This window comes from Dermochelys coriacea, chromosome 2 (assembly GCF_009764565.3).
Source record: "Dermochelys coriacea isolate rDerCor1 chromosome 2, rDerCor1.pri.v4, whole genome shotgun sequence".
Classification (NCBI taxonomy): domain Eukaryota; kingdom Metazoa; phylum Chordata; order Testudines; family Dermochelyidae; genus Dermochelys; species Dermochelys coriacea.
In genome coordinates, this window is record NC_050069.1 from 271,106,066 (window position 1) to 271,127,708 (window position 21,643).

The window sequence follows — 21,643 nt, forward strand, 5'->3', positions numbered from 1 at the left end:
GGATTCAAGGCATGACATGTATGAGCTCCAGGGACTGGAAGCCAGGACTTTCACTTCTAACACTGGCTCAGTATGTAACCATGGGGATGTCACATTACCTGCTCTATGCCTCAGTTTCCCTGTCTGGAACCTGTAGGGTTGTGAGGACTAATGTTGATATTTGGCTTTGAGTTGCACTGCTGAACGGCACTAGAGACAGGGCGAGTATTATCCTCACTAAGCAATTTCTGCGGGAGAGGTTTGCTTCACTGCTCTCAGTTCCTATGGGCACTTTCTACATGTGTTTTCCTAATATGCCAGTTACCAAGGGATCTGGGCACTAAACCCACAAATTAATAAAAAATTAGGACCATCCTGCCTTCCCCTCAATTGAACTAGTCACAGAGGACAAGTGGTAATGCAAGAGGTGGTAGAATCAGTTCTTTGGAGTGGCTGGGTCTTGCTCTAAAGGAAATACTACGGCCAGTCTATCTTCCTCCTCGGTAGCTTGGGGAGTCGGACACCCCAGGGATGCATATGAGGATTGTGAACAGATTCACCTGACACGCTGCCTGGTTCCATAGATTCGCACTGAGCTGTGCTGCAATAAGAGATAAAGAGGTAGGAATAGCAGGCAGGGGGAGAAAGACACCATGGGTCAGATTCTCAGCTGCAGTAAATCAGCGTAGCACTCCTGAATTCAATGGCTGAATCCAGCCCCATGCTTCTGAACCCAGGAGTCTGCTGGTGCTGCCTAACATGGGCATCCTGCTTCCCCTACCATCCCTGGCCTGGGTGTGCAATCAAAATATTAAAGACACTGCCACTAATGTATGGTGGAAAGGCCAAGGCCAAATAAAACTATGCTACTCCATGGACTGCCATTAGGTTGTACAGATGTAACTGGCCAAAATTTGGTTGGCTCTGTGCACCTAAATACCATTTATAAGGTAGAAAGGGCAAGCCTGGACTCAGAAAACAAGTCTGGGAACCTGCTGTTTATTTCCATGCATGTTGGATGAGATTGGGAGCAGGGAGGACAGGGCATAGGATAAAAAGTGGGGGTTAATGGGTTACTTATTGTTGTAATAAGCCCTAACTGAGTTCTCCTCCTCAAAGGAAACCTGCATAACGCTTTCAAAAGACAAGCCTGGGAGCTTAAATCCCTAACTCTGCTAGACACTAAAGCTCATGGGCTGAACAGAGACACTGGCAGCATGGCTTATTACAACAATCTGTAACCTACTAACCCCCTGCTTTTTGTCTTATGACCACAGAGGTGCTAACGGGACACTCTACCTTGCATGGTCCCTTGCAGTACGTGCTAGCTACTTATGCCAAACAAACCGTGCCACCTGGTGTTTAGCTGTGACGCTCCCAGTACAGTTCCCAGAGCTGAAGAAGAGCTCTGGGCAGCTCTACACTTAAAACACGGTGTCAGCGCAGCTGCGCCACTGTAATGTGTAAGTGAAGGTGCTCCTGTGCCGATGGGAAAGAGCTCTCCCATCGGCGTAGTTAACCCACCTCCCCGAGAGGCAGTAGCTGTGTCGGCAGGAGAAACTCTTATGGGGGGGGTTAGGTGTGGATTTTTCACACCCCAAGTGACGTGATTATACCGATGCAGGTCTGCAGTATAGTCCAGACCTCTGTGCAGCTTGAAAACTTGTCTCTCACCAGGAGAAGTTGATCCAATACAAGGTATTACATCCCCACCTACACTAGAGGACGAAATTCACCCCGTGCAGAGCACAAGGCCTATGTCCCATGTCAGCCTCTCTGCTGCCCTCTGCCTAGTAGGGGAATTTCACCTCTGGTCAGTGTTAGACCCAAAGGATGGATGATGCCAGGGGCTAGATAAATGAGGTTGAAAGGACCAGATGTAGGCATTAAAGAACAGCCTGTGAGTGCTGTGAGGAGCCTCAGACATGCTACACCAGTTAACTGCCTGGCTATTGGGCAGTTAAGGCACCAGCGGAGAACAGCCAGATGCTATGGGGGCAGGGCAGGGCAGACAAGACAATTCCGTCAGTGCAGAGCTGAGAAAGGAAGCTCAATAGGACTGACATAGAATCATAGTGCTGGGTTTGAGAAATCCTTTGGTTAGAGAGGAAAATTAATTGAATATTGAATTTGCTCCATTTACAAAGAGCCGTTACAGCAAATATAGAAAGTGGACATTAATATTCTAATATGGAGAAAAGGCCATAAATTCAGGCAACTGAATGATGGGTTTTGAAGGACACGTTTTAAAGCCTCATCAGCATAAATCTTAAAATGACAAGCCCTGGGAAAGCCGCAGGAAGTAAGAACTTAAGATCCTACCTGGTTTCTCCTTTTAAGTTGTTCTGTGAATCTTAAAGGTAAAGATTTGGTATCTAAATCTTTCCAGAGAGGTTCTGGAGATGCCTCAAGAAATGAGAAGTGGCTCAGAGGAAATGGCAGGACCAGAATCCAGAAGCCCATCTGGGTTACAGTAAATGGAACCTGGGTTAAACAAGATGGTAAGAAGCAGCAGAAGAGGGTGAACTGCCAGATGTCGGAGCATACTCTGAGCATATGCGTGAGGAAAACAGGAACGCTGAGCTTGATAGCTGTGGTTCCTGACGCATCACCTTTCTTTCTTGTCCTGGAGGAAACACAACATAAAGCCATTTGTTGCCTTAACGTAATGGGCTCAACCAGTCCTTGAAACTGAAACTAAAGTGGCCTCTTTGTGAGTTTGCTTGAGGGTGACTTCTGAGGTTCAGAAAGGGGTCACGATGCTTTCCAGTGTCTTCAGTGTTTGATGAGTGATTTCTGGTTTTTCTATTTTACCACTGCAGGGACTCCATGATAAGGGGACAAACCCATTCTCATTTACAACAATGTAAATTCCACAGGGAGGGTCAGGTCAGTGTCCATTAGAGGCCAATCTAAGGGCTCCCACTGACTTTCACAGCATTGGATCAGGCCTGAACTCCATTGCAGTCAGGGAAGCTGCTCCATAACTCAGTTGCTGTGTGGAAGAGTGGAATCGGGCCCCAGAGTGGAATCTTGCCAAAGGGGATAGGAGAAATGTGTTTCTTTAACCTACTGAGAAGATGAGGCAGGGGGTGTAAACAGAAGTGTTTGAATGTAAATATAAAGGGGACACATTGCATAGGTTTCTGATTTTAATTATGTTTTCTTTTCATGCATTGTATTGTTGGTCTCTCTACAAGGTAAACAGGGAGAGGCTGGATAAAGCCAGGGCCCAGGTATGCCTCTGTTGGAATCAGTGGGACAGGGTTTCGCTTTTCATTCTGATCCTTGGGGTTTGTTTGCCAGGCATGATCACAGGTTTTCCAAGTATGGGTCTAGTTATTTCGTCTGACCAAGTACGAGTTTTGGCTCCAACGGTAGCACTGTGAGAATCAGAGAGAAAGGGGAAAGTCAGATTTAGGGTCCTGTTATCTTCATTGCTCAGCCCAGAAGGGGATTAGAGGAAGAAACCCCCCAAACATGCCATTGTGATGCTGTCTTTCCATCTGAGCCAGAGGAACCCTTTCCCGTGGGGTAGCTTGCTGCAGGGTTTAGAGCTGAATTGGGGGAAAAAGTCCTTTATTTCAACTATGGTTTTCTATAGTGCGCTTTTATGCAAAGCGCATAAAAACTAGTTCTGTGTGGGCTATTAGAGTAGGAGAGCACAAACATGTATGCGTCTGCTGTGCTGTTGATTCTATAAAGCTACTATTCCCAACATTACGCAGAACATGAAATAGAATTTAACAAAGTTTCAGGTTTCTGGGGTAAAGTAGAACTGAAATATTGGCACTTAATTTTCTTCCTAAACAAAATAATTCAACTAGTTTTATAAGGAATGAACATATTCCTTACAAGAGAATTTGTATATTTAATACATTCTTTTTGTTGATTGCTTTGAAGATAGATCTCAGAAGAAAAGGTCTGCAAATCTTAGACTGCTACAATCCGTATAATTTAGATGAACATTTTGAATTTTTTCCTTTTGTCAATCAACATCACCAATGAAGGCTTGTTTCTTTTAGAGACGATGTAGGTACAGGCTGGTAACTTTGTATAGGGTGCAAAACACTCAAACATTAAGAAAGATTATCTTAACAAAATCTAAAAGGGACACAGTATTATGGGATGTAAAATGGCATGATCTCCAACTGGATAACACAGCACTGGGTGGCCATGGGAGTATGATGACTACAGCCTTAGACTGTACTACAGTCAAATGGCAAATTCAAAGACAGACTTCAAGAAGATACAGCCATACTTGATGCTTGAAAATTCTAGCAAGATATGGGACTGGGGCTGGAGTGGCTATTGGCTCTGTCTTATATACAGAGTAATATTTCTGAGCCTGCTATGGTGCAGGTACTTTTCATGTTTTAGGCTCCATTACTAATACTACTAGTGTGTACTAATAATGAAACACATGGTAAAAATGCAAAAGAAAATAAGATTTGTCTATATATATAAGGTAATCATGGCATCCATGTCTCACTGTATTTGGCTATCCTGTATGCATAATTTATGCTTGTTGATTATTTAATCTTTGGCTCTTTTTTGCTTCTTTGCTTGTTTGTTCTTCTCTATATTTCTAAATAAAGAGGAAAGAAAAAGTTAAGGAGGAAAAGTCAAAATCTCTGTCAGGTGCGAGTGTAACAGATAAAATAGCCGTTCATGCGGCATTTCACGAAATACCACATATGCTGATTAAAAACGAGCTATACGGTATCAGGGAAGCACACATTACGTGGATTAAGAGCTGGCCAGTTAACAGATCTCAAAAAGTACTTGCCAATGAGGAATCATTGAATGGGAATGTTTCTAATGCTGTTCTGGAGGAACTGGTACTAGGGTTGCTGCTATTCAATGTTTGGAGCAGTGATCAGGGAGCCAATATAAAATTACCATTCATAACATTGGCAGGTGACACCATGTGGTGGCACGGCAATTGATGAGAGGACAGCAATACAGAATCACTGGGCAAGCTGGGCCCATTCAAACAAAATGTATTTTAAGATGGCCAAATATAAAGTGATAGATGTAGGAACAAGAAATGTTGGCTCGCCCTACAGACTGGGGGACTGGCTTCTGGGAAGCAGTGACTCTGGAAAGGGTCTAGGGCTGAGAGTGGACAGGTGATTGGCTATGAGTTCCCAGGGTGACATGGAGGCAAAAGGGGCTAATGTGATCCTTGGATGTATAAATAGGAAGCGTGAGGAGGTGATTTGGCCTCTGTACACAGCCCTGGTGAGACTGAAACTGGAATCCTGTGGACAGTTCTGGTGTCTGTATTTTTTAAAAGATGTAGAACAATTGGAGAGGGTGCAGGTGACAGCCACAAAACTGACCTGAGTGCTGTAGAAAGTGCCTTACAGGGAGAGACTCCATGAGCTCCATCTGTTTAGCTTACCAAAAAGATTGAGAGGTGCCTTGATCTCGGTGTCAAAGGACCTTCCCAAGGAGAAAATACCAAGCACTGATGGGCTCTTTAATCCAGCAGAGAAGGGCAGGGCAAGAACCAATGCCTGGAAGCTGAAGCCAGACAAATTCAAATTGGAAATAAGGCATAGTATTTTAAATAAGGGTGAGTAACCATTGGAACCAACTCCCAAGGCCAGTGTTGGATTCTCCAACTCTTCATGTTTTCTAATCAAGACTGGAGGCATTTCTGGAAGTTTGCTTTAGTCAAACACAAGTTACTGGGCTCAATATAAGGGTAACTGGGTGAAATTTAAGGGCCTGGGATATACAGGTGGTCGGTCTCGATGATTTTATAGTCCTGCCTGGCCTTAATCTGTAATTACAGCATCAGTTAATAAGGATTCTAGAGTTTAAACCAAAAGCCGAACTCTAGGATGAGGCAACGCTACACCTGAATGAAGCTTCCCTGAGTCCTTCAAACATTGCATAAGCTGAGCCAGGCTGAGCCTCCGAAAGCTGGTACCTGATGTTTGAAAAGCACAAAGCGGGTGGAGGCAATTCAGGGTGGAAATGGGAAAAAATCCTTCCTTTCTCCTGCACTTTGTCTGTCTTGGCTATTTAGATTATGAAATCCTTGGGGACGAAACTGGGTTTTACTGGGGCCATATCTACACTACAAAATGGTTTGTCCAAGTTACATCGGCCTACAGCCACCATTGTCTGCATATGTGGCTGCCTGTATTGGCACTGTGTGGAATCCCCAGGGGTGCTTGGGTCAGTGTCAAGTGCAGTGTGCCATAGGCAGGTATCCCAGCATGCCACACGCCACCTTCCAGGATAATGGCTTTGGGGGAATGTTCACAATGTTGTGGGATAGTAATGACTTTCCCAGAGAGCTCTGGTTTCTACAGATCAGGTTTCCAGCATGCAACTTCTCCATCCCATAATGACATCCATAGCCCATAATTTTTGCACCATTTAAAAAAAAAATCCCACAAGCCTGCACAGCTCTTTTCAGTGCCCACCATCTCTTACTGAAGCATGGAGCATGCAAAACTCTGCACTATTCTTATGAACGTTGCAGCTCCAGGATGCACAATGCTCCTGTATTTGCAGACTCACAGGAAGGTCCGCAACAGGGGACGTGATGCCGTCTTTAAGGACAGTTTGCTGAGGTACTTCGCAAAAAATAATTCAAGGTTGCTGGTGGCATGCACAGAGCAGCTGCCCATGGTGGAGCGATGCTTCTGAGCCTTAACTGGTGGGATCACATCGTAATACAGTTCTGGAGTGAGCAGGGGCTGCAGAACTTTTGGATGCAAAAGGCCACATTCCTGGCCGTGTGTGCCAAGTTTACCCCAGGCCTCCAGCGCAATGACACCAGCATTGAACTGTACTGACAATGAAAAAGTGAATAGAGATCACACATGGGCAGCTTCCCATGTTGTCATGCAAGTGTGCAGGGCCATTAATCATCTTCTGCTATGCAGGACGGTGATGCTCAGCAATGTACAGGAAATAGTGGATGGATTTGCAGTAATTGGGTTCCTGAAACACGGTGGGGTGATAGATGACACACATGTCCCTATGTTGACACCATCCCACCTTGCCATAGAGTACAGCAACAGAAAGGGCTAGTTTTCTATGGTTCATGCAAATATTGGTGGATCATCAGGAGACTTCACCAACATCACTGTGGCTGGCCAGGGGAAGTGTATGGTGCTCGCATCTTTAAGAACACAGGGCTGTTCCGAAAGCTGCACACAGGGACATTCTCTCCTAGCTGGCAGATCACCATTAGCGATCGTCAAATGCCAGTAATGATTTCTGGAGACCCAGCCTGCCCTGCCTAATGGAGCTGTACAGCAGCCACCTTGACAGCACCAAGGGAAGATTCAGCAAATGGCTCAGGAGATGCAAATGACTGTTGAATGTCTCCTTGGTAGAGTGAAGGGACGCTGCTGGAGTTTACTCACTTGATTAGATCTTAGTGAGGAAAACATCCCAATGGTTATAGCTGCCTGTTGTGTCCTGCATAAGATCATAGAATCATAGAATATCAGGGTTGGAAGGGACCTCAGGAGGTATCTAGTCCAACCCCCTGCTTAAAGCAGGACTAATCCCCAACTAAATCATCCCAGCCAGGGCTTTGTCAAGCCTGGTCTTACAAACTTCAAAGGAAGGAGATTTCACCACCTCCCTAGGTAACGCATTCCAGTGTTTCACCACCCTCCGAGTGAAAAAGATTTTCCTAATATCCAACCTAAACCTCCCCCACAGCAACTTGAGACCATTGCTCCTCGTTCTGTCATCTGCCACCACTGAGAACAGTCTAGATCCATCCTCTTTGGATCCCCTTTCAGGCAGTTGAAAGCAGCTATCAAATCCCCCCTCATTCTTCTCTTCCGCAGACTAAACAATCCCAGTTCCCTCAGCCTCTCCTCATAAGTCATGTGTTCCAGTCCCCTAATCATTTTTGTTGCCCTTCGCTGGACTCCTTCCAATTTGTCCACATCCTTCTTGTAGCATGGGGCCCAAAACTGGACACAGTACTCCAGATGAGGCCTCACCAATGTCGAATAGAGGGGAATGATGACGTCCCTCGATCTGCTGGCACTGCCCCTACTTATACATCCCAAAATGCCATTGGCCTTCTCGGCAAAATCTGTGAGGTAAAGGGAGAAAACCTTCTGCCAGGTCGGGGTGGAGTGCCTGGCCGCTGACTTTGAACAGCCAGAGACAAGAGCCATTACATGAGCCCAAGGTGGAGTTATGTGGTGGAGGGAAGTTTTGGAAGAGCACTTGAATGGTCAGCCCTGGGAGTGTGTGTTTTTTGGGCCTAGAGCTTTGGGTGTCGTTTGGAATTGTGCAGGGCTTGCGGTACATTTATAAATCTGTCTGGGTGTTTTCCTGAAGTATGAATGTAGTGGTGTTTGGTGTGTGTTTACAAGTACAGCTTGCTTTGGCTGCCATGAGGCATTCTGCAATATTTACTGGGAACTAGAAGATCATTTGATTTGCCAAAAATAGAACTTTTAACAAGTGGGGGGAAAACAGTGCACTGTGCAGAAAATCAATGGTCACAAAAACCCCACGGGCGACGTTATACAAATGTAACATAGCTTAACGGGGTGAAAATTTAAAAGTGGAAAGGAATGAACTTTTATGTCCATTTGAGTACACAAAGGCAGCCCGTTGTGGCTACTCATACGCTAGCCATGTTTCTCTCAGGTCAGTGTATGTCAAACTGGTATTGCTTGCTGTCCCCCAGTGTGGAGTGGTTGGAGTAACAATAAGTCCCATGATGCCACGTGGTATGTTGGCAGGTGTAGGGAGCAGCGACCATGGAGTCCTCCAAGAACTGCAAAAGTGGGATTTTTGAACCTGTAGGTCAGCCAGGGTCTGCAGCATTTGAGTTTGCTACCTGAGATGATCCATTGTCCTGGTGCATTTCCCACTCCTTGTCCTGCTGGGCCTTTCTCTTGGCCACTCTGTCCTTCTCCAGGCTGTTGGTCATATCAGCCCACCAGTGCAGCTCTAGCTTGCAGGATCTCGCAGAACATGTTCTCCCCGGTTCTCTTCTTTCTCCTCACGAGGGTCAGATGTTCTGTGGGTGTGGAGGGGGCATCCCTTAAAGCTGCCCCACCAGAAGCTGCTGATAGAAACAGCCAGATGGATCTTGGATTTACAGTCGAAAGGGAAAGAAAAGTTTCAGAACTCCCTTCCCTTATATCCAGAAACACTGTTAATAAGAAATGCTCCACTTCAGCTCTAGAGCATCTCGGCCCAGCACGGCTCTTCGGCCCCAGCCCTTGTAAGTACGGCCCATCGGGCGAGGGGGGAAAGATTTTCTGTTGTGTGAAGCTATAAAATGTTGGTCCCTATTCCATGGGTACGAGCACAGGGCAATGTCACTGAGTACTGGCACTATTTCCCACAGGCAATGGTGAATTTAGCTGATAACTCACCCTTGAGGGTCACAGAGCATAGCTGCTACTGGCTCCTGAAGCCGCCTGGGACCATATGCTGCTAGTCTGGGTACTGCCGTCATGTCCCTGCCAGCTGAACTCATCGCAGAGTGGCATAGAAAAGTGTTCTACGTGGAGGAAGAAATACAGCAGCCAACCCTAGAAACCTCTGGGACAGGACTGCAGAGCATCTCCATGGACGTGTCATCAGCCTCCCTCAGGAGGCTAAACAGGGCAGCCCTGGGCACATACACAAAGTGTTCCACATGGGCCCCGCCCACCTGACTCAACAGGGGAATGAAAAGCTGATGCTAACTCTCCCTCTGTTTGTGGTCGCTCTGCCTCTTCCCCTACGAGGAAGACAACGAAACATTGAACGCTTTGTCTTGTGAACTTGGGGCTGGGCCGGGCGCCATTTTTAAGTGTAACAGTGTAAAGAAAAAAGGATGCACACACTTACCCAAGTTCCCTTCCCCTCCATCGGGCTTGTCTGCGCTTGCATGGTGGGACAGGCAAAACCAGAGGTCCCCAAAGTGTGGCACAGGAACGCGGAGGGGCCCAGACCAGCCCGCACAGGGGCAGGGAAGGAACACCACCCAGCCCCTCCTCGCCCCCAGCTCTGCTCCAGTCTGGCCCCCAACTTTGTCCTTGGCTCCTGGCCCCGTGCCTGGCCCCATCCCCAGCCTTGGCACAGCTCTGCTCTCGGCCCCATGCTAGCTCCAAGCCTGCAGCCACTGGCTGCAGCTCCATTCCTGGCTTGGGGCTGTGGCTGCGGGCAAGGCCAGGAGCTGAGCCGCACCTGGCTGCCAGTCTGCCTCTGGCTCCCACCGCAGCCTGGCTGCAGCCCCACTCCCTGCCCCACACTCACCCCCAGCTGTGTGGCCCCAGCTTCGGCCCCCTTACTCCTGTCCACACCCTTCACCCCTGGAGTCATGGCCCCCCTCCCAGCCCCGGCTCGGGGGGGCAAGGGGTGCAGACAGGGGTAAGGGGGGGGTGTGAACCTCAAAAGTTTGGGGAATGCTGGGCTAAACTGTGGTGGAGTCTCCAACAGATCCAGGCTCATGGCATGGCTGCAGTCCCCTGCCGCGTCTCCCCATCCTCTTCCCTGGTGTTGATGACATGGGGCCTCTGTCACAGGCTCTCCAAGCTTCCCACAATGAGCTGGGGGGTGCCTATCAAAGGATGCCCTGCAGTTCATGGCAGAGGTGGCATGTCTGTGGCGCAGCACCAGAACTATTGTTGTGCTCCCTGGCCGTGTGGTATTCCGGGTGCAGTTCCTGGGCGTGCACACAGCGCTGCAGCTGATCCCGGCTGTACCCCTTTGCCTGCACACCTGGTGCAACCTGCTCGCAGGTGGCCACGTTTCTACGGCTAGTGCAGTGCTGCATTTGCACAAGCTCTTCTCTCCACAGGCTCAGGAGTTCCAGTGCTTTCTGTCTCCGCCAGGCAGGCGCACGGCTGGTGCCCCTCGGCGTGCTGGGGTCCCATAGGGTCAGCTGGGCAGCAGCACACAGCGAAAGAGAGCTGCTAGGTGTGTCGCCACGGTGGGCAATCAGGAAAAAGCATTTCAAAAACCCGCGGAGGGTTTTTCAGGGGAGAGGGTTCACTCCGGGTCTCTGTGACCCCTGGGCATTTAAAACAGTGACCAGAGCAGTCACCGTTGCAGGGAATGGGGTATTGTGGGACAGCTGCTGGAGGAGCGTTAGGGTCAACACAAGTCGTGCAGTGTCTGCATTCGTGCTGTGTCAACCTCAGGAGGTTGCCCATGGCTCTACGCCATTCGGGGGGGGGGGGGGCAGGTGGTTTTACTGTGTCTGGAACAGGGCACTTACCTCGGCTGGAGCCACATGCACAGAGAGGTTGCCACAAGGTGACTTACGTCGCCCTAACTTTGTAGTGTCGACCAGAGGGCCTAGGGCTCTGGGGCGCAGCTGCTTCCCCTAAGCACCACAGATAAGACAGGAGCAGATCAGCGAGGGGCCGGGAAGAAATAGGCACACGACTTGTCTGACAGGGGAGCAGAGAAAGGCATCGCAGGACTTGGGTATTTTTAACGGCTCCCTTACAGTGAGGCAGCGAAATCGAAAGGAAAACCGTGACTTTGTCTAGCAGACCCGTAGCGGGTTCTAAGGGCGCTGTCTGCACTCAGGGCCATCTGACTCCCAGCACTGTGGCCCCGAGGGCTGCATTAGGACTGTATTTGCACTACTGTCATGCGCCGGAGCCCTTGTCACGGACCAGGCACCCCACCCTACACAGGTCTGGGCACTGCCTTTGGCAGCCCATCCAGCTAGTGTGTAGGGAGGTGCTGGGGGGCAGCAGGCTGGGTTCATTGCCCTGGGAGCCGCATGGACAGTTCAGCCTGGGCCCAGCTTGTCTGAGAGCTGCCCCTTCCTGTGATGTTATTGCACGTCTCAAGATTTTTGGTGTTCTTTATTTTTAAAGGAGCATCTCAGGGGCTTGTGATGGCTGGCAGAAATGTATTTTCCCCTCACCCAAAGCATCCATCTCCCAATGCTTTCAGTGGGGCCGAAGGCAGCCATGTAATTAGTTGTACTCAGGGTGCCGCAGGCAGGCAGTGAGGAGATGGGACAGAGAAAGCCAGTGGGGTTATATGTGAATATGGGGCACAGAAGGGGCAGGAGACAGATGAGAAAGTAGCAGGTGACGGAAGGAGGCAGGATACAGGAGACAGTCTGGGAGCAGGAAGAGGGGATGCAAGATGTGCTGGAGACAGGGTGGGGTCATGGGCACACAGGATGACGAGGGAGGCAAGTGAGTCACAGGATAGGGGATGGCAGCTCCCCCACCCCAGCAGGTAGGCAAGAGTAAGTGCCCCCGCCACGGAGGCAGGTGGGTGGCTCTACTCTTTTGGGCGTATGTAGGTTGAGTTTTGATTGAGGAGCACGCAGGCTCTGTGGGCGGGGGGCCTCCAGCAGAACGCGCCACCAATGTCGTTTTTCAGTCTGGTCCCTGCAGGCCAAGTCTGCGCTAGGAGAGGTTTGCCTGGCTGCAGCTGGGCCATGTCACGGGCTGTGTGCACAAGGAAGTGTCATTGTCAAGTGTCATTCAGTGCAGTAACTTACTGTCACGGACTGCTCAGGTCCTGTGTCAGCCTGATCCCTGATCCCACGCGAGCAGGGACCCACAGCCCGTAGTCAGCGCTGGTAGCTCTGCGCCTCACGCCCCCCACAGGCACGCGCAGGTGGCGCACCAACCACTGGAGCCACGTGGGCAGTGTCATGGGGCGGGTGCCCTCCAGAAGGGCTCCCGGAAACAAGGGCAGCTTTGTTCCCAGTCCCCGTGGGGTCGCATGAGAGCCAGGTGCTGCTCAGAGCACAAGTAACAAGGTCACTTGTTCACAGTCACAGCGTTCAATAAGTCAGCGGTACCCACCCATACCGGAGCTGGTGATTTCCCACTATCAACAATGGGCTCATTCCCCCATCCCTCCAAATCCTCAGGCCCCCCCTCTCCTGGCCCCCCAGCTCACCCCAAGAATGAAACCTTTCTCATGCAGTGGATCTTCCAGCCAGTCTAAGCCTTGGCTGGGCAGCAGCCCCTGTGAGCAGAGGGGTGTGTCAGGCCTCGCCCTACATCAACCGCCCCAGCCCCTGACCCCGCGCATCTCACACAGGCCTGGATCAGCCCCTTCCTTACTCCCACTGGATTTCAGAGGCTTCGCCTCACCCTCCCTTCAACCTCAGAGCACCCCCCCTTCCCTGGCCCCTCAGTTCCACTGTACCCCCCGATCTCCTTCCCTCAGACCCAGAGTGCCCCCCACTGCCGCCCAGCCACAGTGCGCTGCCCCCCCCAGACCCCCACCCCCAGAGTGCCATCCCCACCCCCTTCCTTCAGCCCCAGAGCACCCACCCCCTTCCTTCAGCCCCAGAGCGACATCCCCTCTCCTGTGCCCTCAACCCCAGAGAGCTATCCCCCGACCCCCTTCCCTCAGCTCCAGAGCAACATCCCCTCCCCTGCCCCCTCAGCCCCAGAGCGACACCCCGCTCTCTGGCCCTCCCCCCAGCCCAGAGTGCTGCCTGCTGCAGGTCGTTCCCCTCTAGTTCCACCCACAAAGAGATCTGATTGACTAAGAATGCAGGGACCCAGCTGTCCATCAAGCCATCCTCTACCCAGGTTCCAAGCTGCACCCCCAGGCATCAGGGCCCATTGCACTCCCCTCCCCACCAATGCACCGCTGGCGGGGGCAGAGACATGTGAACTGTGGGGGGCTGGGGGAATTAGCTTGCTGCTGACAAAGAGCTCCAAATCTCCCTGCAGGCATGTGTGTGAGACCCCCCCGCCTTTTGTCTCCAACCAGCAAGGCTCACTGCATGCCTCTCTCAACCATGCGCCCCCAACCAGTACTGATCACCTCACAATCCCCACCACCACCTTCTCATTGCACCCCCCCACTGACGCTGCTCACGGCATGACCCCTCTCTGCCCCCCATTGTTCCCCCAACCAGCGATGCTCCCCGCACGACTCCCTCACCTGCCCCTCATCCCCCCAGCTGCCCCACTCACTGCACGGCCTGTGTGGCCCCCTGCCCAGCCCACAATAGCGCTCAGGGTGCACCCAACGTTCACCACGTTGCTCTTTTAAACCCAACATGATTCCCACTCCCCAGAGCATGGCCTCCTCCCTGAGCCAGATGGTCCCCAGGCCATGCAGCTGGAACACTGAACGGGCTCCAGGCCCATCAATGCCTGCCTCGGAGTTGCTCCTGCGAGCGCACTGGGAGGGTGTGAAGGTGGGGTCCCCCACCCTTCCTCCGGCCGAGCTCGCCGGCTAGCTTTGCGTCTCTGCCAGGGCTTCCTGCAGGAGTGAGGTGCCCCGAGAGCTGTAATTAATGTTGTTTCTCTTCCCCTTCCAGCCCATTAACAGACAGTTTTTCTTGTTTAACTGGTGCTGACCTGGGCTATTTGAGAGTCGAATAAGGGGCTGCTGCTAGTCAGTAAATACAGAGATCCCCCAATTCTACTTTCACCGTGCTAGGTGAGGGACCAAAGCAGCAGCGGCTTCCTCCTCCTCCCGGGAGCATGACCAGGACTGGCCTCGGTTTCCCTCTCCCAGTAAATTAATCAGGCCCTCCAGCTAAACTGAACCCTTTGGTGGGAAAGACAGCCCACCCCACCCACTCTGGCTCACCCCCTGCCATCACAGTCATGCCCCATCTCCCCGACTCATTGCATATTTCCCCTCTCAGGGTCTTCTAGTTCAACACCCCAGCCTCTAGCCCCCTTTCCAGGCTCTCCCCAGTCACCCCTAGGCCTTTCCACGCTACAAACCAACCCCCCAGGAAAGTTCTCCCCGACTCGTTCATTGAACTGAGCACCAGGGCGCTCCTATATAAACAGCTCCCCTTCCCAGCATCCCTTGCTGCAAGGCCTACAGCTCCCATCAGCCCCGGGAACTGCAAGTCCCAGAATGGCTTGGCTTGGCATTGGCCCCGGAAGCAGGCCACGTTGGGCCCAGAGGCTGCCATAAAGGGCCAGCGTGCCCTGTTATGCCTCCCACCAGGTGTCCTCAGCGCTGGGCCAGCACGGACGCCGCAGGGCCATCGCACCCGAGAACACGCACCGCCCCAGACAGCTTCGTACACACAACGTCTTTATTAAACGCTTGCAGCTGCAGCAGGGTGGGACATCGGCTCTGCGTGGGGATTTCGTCGCAGTAAAGGGACACAGGCCCTCTGCACTAGCCCGCTGTCACCCAGCCGTTACCGTCCTCCACTGGGAACACGCAGCAGGCCGGAGTGGCCACGCTTGGGATTGGCAAACAGGGATTCCCATGTTCTAAGCCCGGAGCTGCCGCTGGCCCCTGGCCCTGCCGTGCCACGCGCCTGGCCTGGCATTTTTACCCCACTCGCCACGTGAAGGAGACACGCTGTGATGTCTGCGCAGCAGCGTGAAGTCACCACGTGTGAGCTCCACGTGCCACGCACCATTGGGTCACCTCCCAGTCCAGACGCATTTGGCATCGAGACTCCCACCCGCAGAGTCACTTGTGCCATCACTGCCGCGTCTGCCAGTGAGCTGCCTGGCTCCACGCCACAGGTCACGGCTGCTACCGGCTGCTACCGGTGAGTGTGACCTGCAGACTCAAGCACAGTCTAACCACAGGCAAACACAGCACCCAGCAAGGCCCAGAGGAACTTTTTTGTGAGCTAGGTGCCAAATATTTTTGGGCCCCAGGGATGAGGGGCCGGCCAGGGACAATGGGGCAGGGCATGGTGCGGGGAGGGGGGGGTTTGGTTCCCAGAGCAAGGGGCTGGCCGGGGGCAATGAGGCACTGGGCAGGGGAAGTTGTGGGGGAGGGTCTGTATGGGGTGGGGACTAAGAGGGGGTCTCTTGTGTGGGGCTGTGCTGTGTGCTGTGGGGGGCGGTCTCTCTCTCTCTCTCTATGGGGCTGGGCTGCGGGGTCCCAGGAGCTGAGTGTGTGGGGGTGTCATTGGGAGCTGTGTGTATGGCAGGACAAGCTAGGGATCCCAGGGGGCCAGTCCCTCTCTCTCTGTGGGGCTGGGGGTAGTGGGTCTCTGTGGGGCTGGGTTGTGGGGGTCCCATAGGGGGCTGGGCTGGGGGGGTCCCGGAGGAGGGGGATGGGGAGGTCTCTCTCTCTCTCTCTCTCTCTGTGGGGCCAGCCAGGGCTCTGTCTGCAATGGAAGCAGCCAGACCTGGTCCTGCCTCCCGTCCGGCCCGAGCGAGGGACCCGCCATCGAGACGCCAGGGCTGTGGTTATGGGCCCCTTCTGAGTGTGTGTGTGTGAGGGGGGCCCAGCACCGTGGTGCCATGGTAAACCTGGTACTGCCTGACCCATCTCACGATTCACACGCTGGGGAGGGCTCGTGCGTCTCTCAGGGCCGAGCCGAACGTCTGTCAGGAGGCTGCGCCATTCTGCTCTGGCGCAGACCTCACCCAGTGACGGATAATTAATCGCTTCCAAGCAGGGCGAGCATGGAGGATCATCCGACATTGCAGCTAGCGCAGAATGCAGCCCCCCAGCTTGCAACTGGGGCCCAATGCATCAGTGTTCTGGGCCACTCATTGGCTACCAGCTGGCTTCTGGGTGTAATTCAACTCCTGCTCTCTCTTGCCTGGTGTTACGTGGGGCTCGTCCCTCTGGTGTCTGAGCACCATTAACCAGACCGGAATGGCCTGGGATCCTGCTCTCCCATAGGTTCCTCCTGCCCACTGGCCTTGTTGCCGCACTTGCAATTGGCTGGCATGCATTCGTCCTCCGTCCCCAGGGCTGACCCCTCCACTGGAGACGGGTGGCGAGCAGGTGGCTGGTCTCTCTGCCCCGGGCACGGTTCCATCCCAGCGTCCAAGGGGAAGTGGAGCCTCCCAGACCTGGTGCAACCCAACTGCAAAGGGCAGGACAGCAAGAGCAGGAAGATGGGCCTCCAGGGGCAGGGCCCAGACCCCTGTCAAAGTTCCAGGGTGCCCCATGGTGCCCGAGGGAGCAGGCTGGGGGGGCAGCTTAGCCTCCAGTGAACCTCTCCCCCACCCGGATTTCTCCAGCACATTGACTTCTAAGCCATAGCTTTACTACAGGGCTGTCAAACTATTAAAAAAGATTAATCATGATTAATTGTCAGATTAAAAAAATAATTGCAATTAATCGCAGTTTTAATTGCACTGTTGAACAATACTAAAATACCATTTATTTAAATATTTTTGGAGGTTTTCTACATTTTCAAATATATTGATTTCAATTATAATACAGAATACAAAGTGTACAGAACTCTATATTATTATTTTTGATTTAAAATAATTGCACTGAAAAAAACAAAAGAAATAGAATTTTTCAGTTCACCGCACACAAGTACTGTAGTGCAGTCTCTTAATCGTGAAAGTGCAACCTACAAATGTAGAATTGGTTTTTTTAACATAACTGCACTCAAAAATAAAACAATGTAAAACTTTAGAGCCTACATGTCCACTCAGTCCTACTTCTTGTTCAGCCAATCGCTCAGACAAACAAGTTTGTTTACATTTGCAGGAGATAATGCTGCCTGCTTCTTATTTACAATGTCACCTGAAAATGGGAACAGGTGTTCGCGTGGCACTTTTGTAGCCGGCATTGCAAGGTGTTTACATGCCAGAATGCTAAAAATTCGTATGCGGCTTCATGCTTTGACCACCATTCCAGAGGACATGCTTCCACAATAGAGACTGCACTACAGTACCTGTATGAGGTGAATTGAAAAATATCATTCCTTTTGTTTCTAGTGAGCACTGTACACTTTGTATTCAGTGTTGTAATTGAAACCAATATATTTGAAAATATAGAAAAACATCCAAAATAGTTATAATAAATTTAAACTGGCATTCTATTATTAACAGTGCGATTAAAACTGCAATTAATCACGATTAATTTTTTTAATCAGATTAATTTGTTTTGAGTTAATCGCATTAGTTAACTGTGATTGAGCGACAGCCCTGCTTTAACAGTATCTTTTGACAGCCTATGGATATGTAGCACGGACACACCAAAGAGGGAAGATTATTCACGATGGGCACCTGGGCATGACTAGGAAGAATGGGATGTAACAGAGAAAGGCCAAGCCGTGGACTGAATATCAGGATAATTTCCTGGCCGCGAGATGCACTGGTGGGGGTTATCAGCCAAGGGATGGGGTGGGAGCCCCACTGCTTGGAACTGGACTGGACAAGGGGCTGGAGATGTGCTGAAGGGAAACAATCCAATGCTAGCCCCTGGGAGAGGGAACGAATGACCTAACAGGGCTTGTCCATCTCTAGTTCTACACCGCTGTGACACCTCTGTCCGCGCATGTCCTACAACAGAGACTCCCACTTTCCACAGCCCTCCATGCGTCTCTCACCGGGCAGCTGCCTGCCAATCTGCTGCATAAGTGCTAAATATTTTCCTTCTCGCTCTTCTGGGCCTCAGGCAGGGCAGGTGGAATGCCAGCCACCAGGACGCTCCTTGGCTGCCTGATGCAGGTACACACAGCACTAAGCACGTCTCCGCGGCCCCCTTTGAGGACAAAGCGTCTCTCCCGCTGACGAGCGCTGACCGTTTTACAGGAAAACTCAGGGACAGCCTGGCTGCCTTTGGTTTCGGTCTCACGGCGGTGCCGGGCTGCAGAGGGTGCTGCTGGATTAACGACACCCATCGCACAGGACCGGGGAGGGGGGCAGAGGGTGTTCAGACTGTGCTTGTGAGTGACGCTTTCCCTGCTCCCAGCAGTCCGATGGTGTCTTCTGGGCAATCCCGCCGGGCCGGCTCTGTGTATAATTGTGCAGAAGGTGCTTTGTCAGGCCCAGGACTTACTCTGCCTGATCGGCAGAGGGAACCCGCAGGTGCTTGCGGCTGGAAGGTCACTGTGTGTGCCGAGTAGTCAGCGGGCTGGCCTTGCTGGTGCACTAGGAGCTGTGGTTTCCCTGAGCAGCTCTCCCTGCGCTGAGCTCTCCGGAACGGCCCCTGCTGGGCTTGGTGGCTCGTCTGGTGCACGGCCATGCGCTGCATATGATTGAAGCTCTTCCCGCACTCGGAGCATATCAGCGGGGCCTGCCCCGTGTGCACCCGCTGGTGGGTGAGCAGCACCTTCCTCAGGCGGAAGCTCTCCCCGCACTCGGCGCAGGCGAAGGGGCGTTCCCCGGTGTGCAGCCTGACGTGCAGCTTCAGGGTGATCTTGTCCTTGAAGCACCTCCCGCAGTGGGAGCAGGCGAAGGGGCGCTCCCCGGTGTGGATGCGCTGATGGCTGACGAGATGGTGCTTCTGCGTGAAGCGCTTGCCGCACTCAGTGCAGGTGAAGGGCTTCTCACCGGTGTGGGTTCTCCGGTGGATCACCAGGTGGTGCTTGTGGCTGAAAATCTTCCCACAAGCCTCACAGGAGAATGGCTTCTCCCCAGTGTGCACGATCTGGTGGATGCTCAGCGGCGTCTTGTCCTTGAAGCTCTTCCCGCACTGGGCGCAGGAGAAGGGCCGCTTGCCCGTGTGGCTGCGCTGGTGGCTCAGCAGATGGTGCTTCTGGGTGAAGCGCTTGCCACACTGGGTGCAGGGGAAGGGGCGCTCGCCCGTGTGGGTGCGGCGGTGCGTGATCAGGTGGTGCTTGTGGTTGAAGATCTTCCCACACTCGCCGCAGGTGAAGGGCAGCTCCCCAGCGTGGACCCGCTGGTGGGTCAAGAAGACCTTCCTCAGCCGGAAGCTGCTGCCGCACTGGGTGCAGGAGAAGGGGCGCTCCCCGGTGTGGGTGCGCTGGTGGGTGGTGAGGTGCTGCTTCTGCGTGAAGCGCTTCCCACACTCAGCACAGGCAAAGGGCTTCTCGCCCGTATGGATCCGCTGGTGGATTATCAGAGCCGTCTTGTCCTTGAAGCTCTTCTCACAGTCCGGGCATGCATGAGGCCTCTCTGCCACCCTCCCGGTTCGTCTCCCCTGAGGGTCTCCGGCCTGGGTTTTTTGCTTCCGGCGGGACAAGCTTTCGCTCTTGCAGCTTTTTAGTTCCAAGAGCTGGAGACCTTTCTCCCCCCCTATTCCGGATACGGTCCCTGGTGGTGCCAGTGCTTTGGGATCTTCCTGACCAAGACATCCCTCTTCCTGCTCCTCCTTTTTAATGGTGATGCCAACACCTGGTGGAGTGAGGAGAGAGCCCAGACATCACTTCGTCCGCTGGAACAAAGGCAAACTCCTAACACTAAACAAGAGTCATGGGATGGGCTGTGTTCTTAGGGTGTTTCATTCATGACTCACCTAAGCAGGGGCTCTGGGGTCTCCTCTCTCTCCAGCCCTGAGGCTCCCCCACACATGGCTCCTCCCCATGCTCCATCTGACAGATGATCTCTGGTTTGGCACCCGGACACCCTGTGCAGGAGGCAAAAATCACAGGTCAATGAGACAGGCTTAGAAGAACATAAGAACGGACAGACTGAGTCAAACCAAAGGTCCATCTCACCCAGTCTCCTGTCTTCCCATAGTGGCCAGTGCCAGATGCCCCAGAGGGAATGGACAGAACAGAGCAGTTATTGAGTGATACATCCCCTGTCGCCCACTCCCAGCTTCTGGCAATCAGAGGCTTAGGGACACCCAGAGCAGTGGTCTCCAAACTCTTTTGATCGCGCACCCTATCAGTAAAATTTTTTTTAACATGCACCCCAATATATGTATATTTATGTATAAATTATATACATGTACTACTGTACTAATATATGGTGTAAATTATAAAACATACACAAAAAGTAAAAATTAAAAAACGATGAGATAAAGATGAAATAAACAATATTTTTAAAATATTTTTTTATTTTATTTATTAATGGTACAAAAAACCTTTTTGCTCTCACTAAAAAAAATTATTATTAATAATATTTTTAGAGAGAGCAATGTGATTGAATACGCTTTATTATTTTTTTAAATCTTGGTTTAACACTTTGTGATACAGCGGGTGCTCAGGGTGGGGTGCAGGGTCGGGGAGGGAGTTAGGGTGCGGAAGGGCGCTCAGGGTCGGGGTGCGGGGCCTGGAGGGAGTTAGGGTGCAGGAGGGTGCTCAGGGTCGGGGTGCAGGGTCTGGAAGGGAGTTAGGGTGTAGGAGAGCATTCAGGATGGGGGTGCGGGAATAGGCTCAGGGCTGGGGCAGGCAGGAGGTGCAGAGCACTTACCTGGGGCAGCTCCTGTTTGGTGCAGGGGGTGTGCAGGTGGCTCTGCGCATTGCAGCACCCCCACTATGGCCACTATTCTGGGAGCCGCGATTCTGGGAGCTCCCCTCCCCCCCAGCAGGTAGGGCCACCTGGAACGCAGGGGCTTTAGGGGCTTCAGGGCCCTGGGCTAAGGGGGCCCTGGGGCCCTGGCCTGCAACTCTAAAGCCCCTTTCGGAATGCGGCCCTGCAAGCACGGGCTGGAGGACTCAGGAAGAGCAGGGGCAGCCGTGCAGCCAGCGGCCGGAGAGAAGCGGCGCTTTCCCCTTCAAAGTGCCACTTCTCTCCGACCGGCTTTGAAGGGGAAAGTGCCGCTTCTTTCCGGCCGCTGGCTGCTCCACTGCCCCAGCTCCTCCACGGGCCAGAGGACTCAGGGATGCCCCCCCTTTTTTCCCCCTCCGGTGGTGCTCCTCCTGCCACACCGCCCTTTTGCTCCGGCGGTGCCCCCCAATCGTCTTGCGCACCCCCTGGGGTGCGCACACCCCACTTTGGAGACCACTGACCTAGAGCATGGGATTGCGTCGCTCACTGTCTTGGCGAATAGCCACTGATGGATCTACCCTCCAGGAACTGATCTAGTTCTTTTAATAACCCAACTATACTTTTGGCCTTCACAACAT

The 21,643-nt window shown here is 52.4% G+C and overlaps 2 protein-coding genes across 2 annotated transcripts in view; both read right to left on the reverse strand.

The window, feature by feature from the left end:
* The window catches only part of LOC119850710, an 829,101-nt gene that overhangs the window by 680,221 nt on the left and 127,237 nt on the right, over nucleotides 1-21,643 (reverse strand). The gene's annotated exons all lie outside the window — the stretch shown is intronic.
* LOC119850716 (zinc finger protein 184-like) overlaps nucleotides 17,810-21,643 on the reverse strand; it is a 30,429-nt gene continuing 26,595 nt past the window's right edge. The window contains exons 8-9 of the mRNA XM_043507143.1: nucleotides 20,089-20,196; nucleotides 17,810-19,970 (exon numbers count right to left, since the gene is read on the reverse strand). Coding sequence (XP_043363078.1) covers nucleotides 18,541-19,970; nucleotides 20,089-20,196 — 1,538 coding nt within the window. The 3' untranslated portion in view covers nucleotides 17,810-18,540. The remainder of the gene's footprint in view (nucleotides 19,971-20,088; nucleotides 20,197-21,643) is intronic.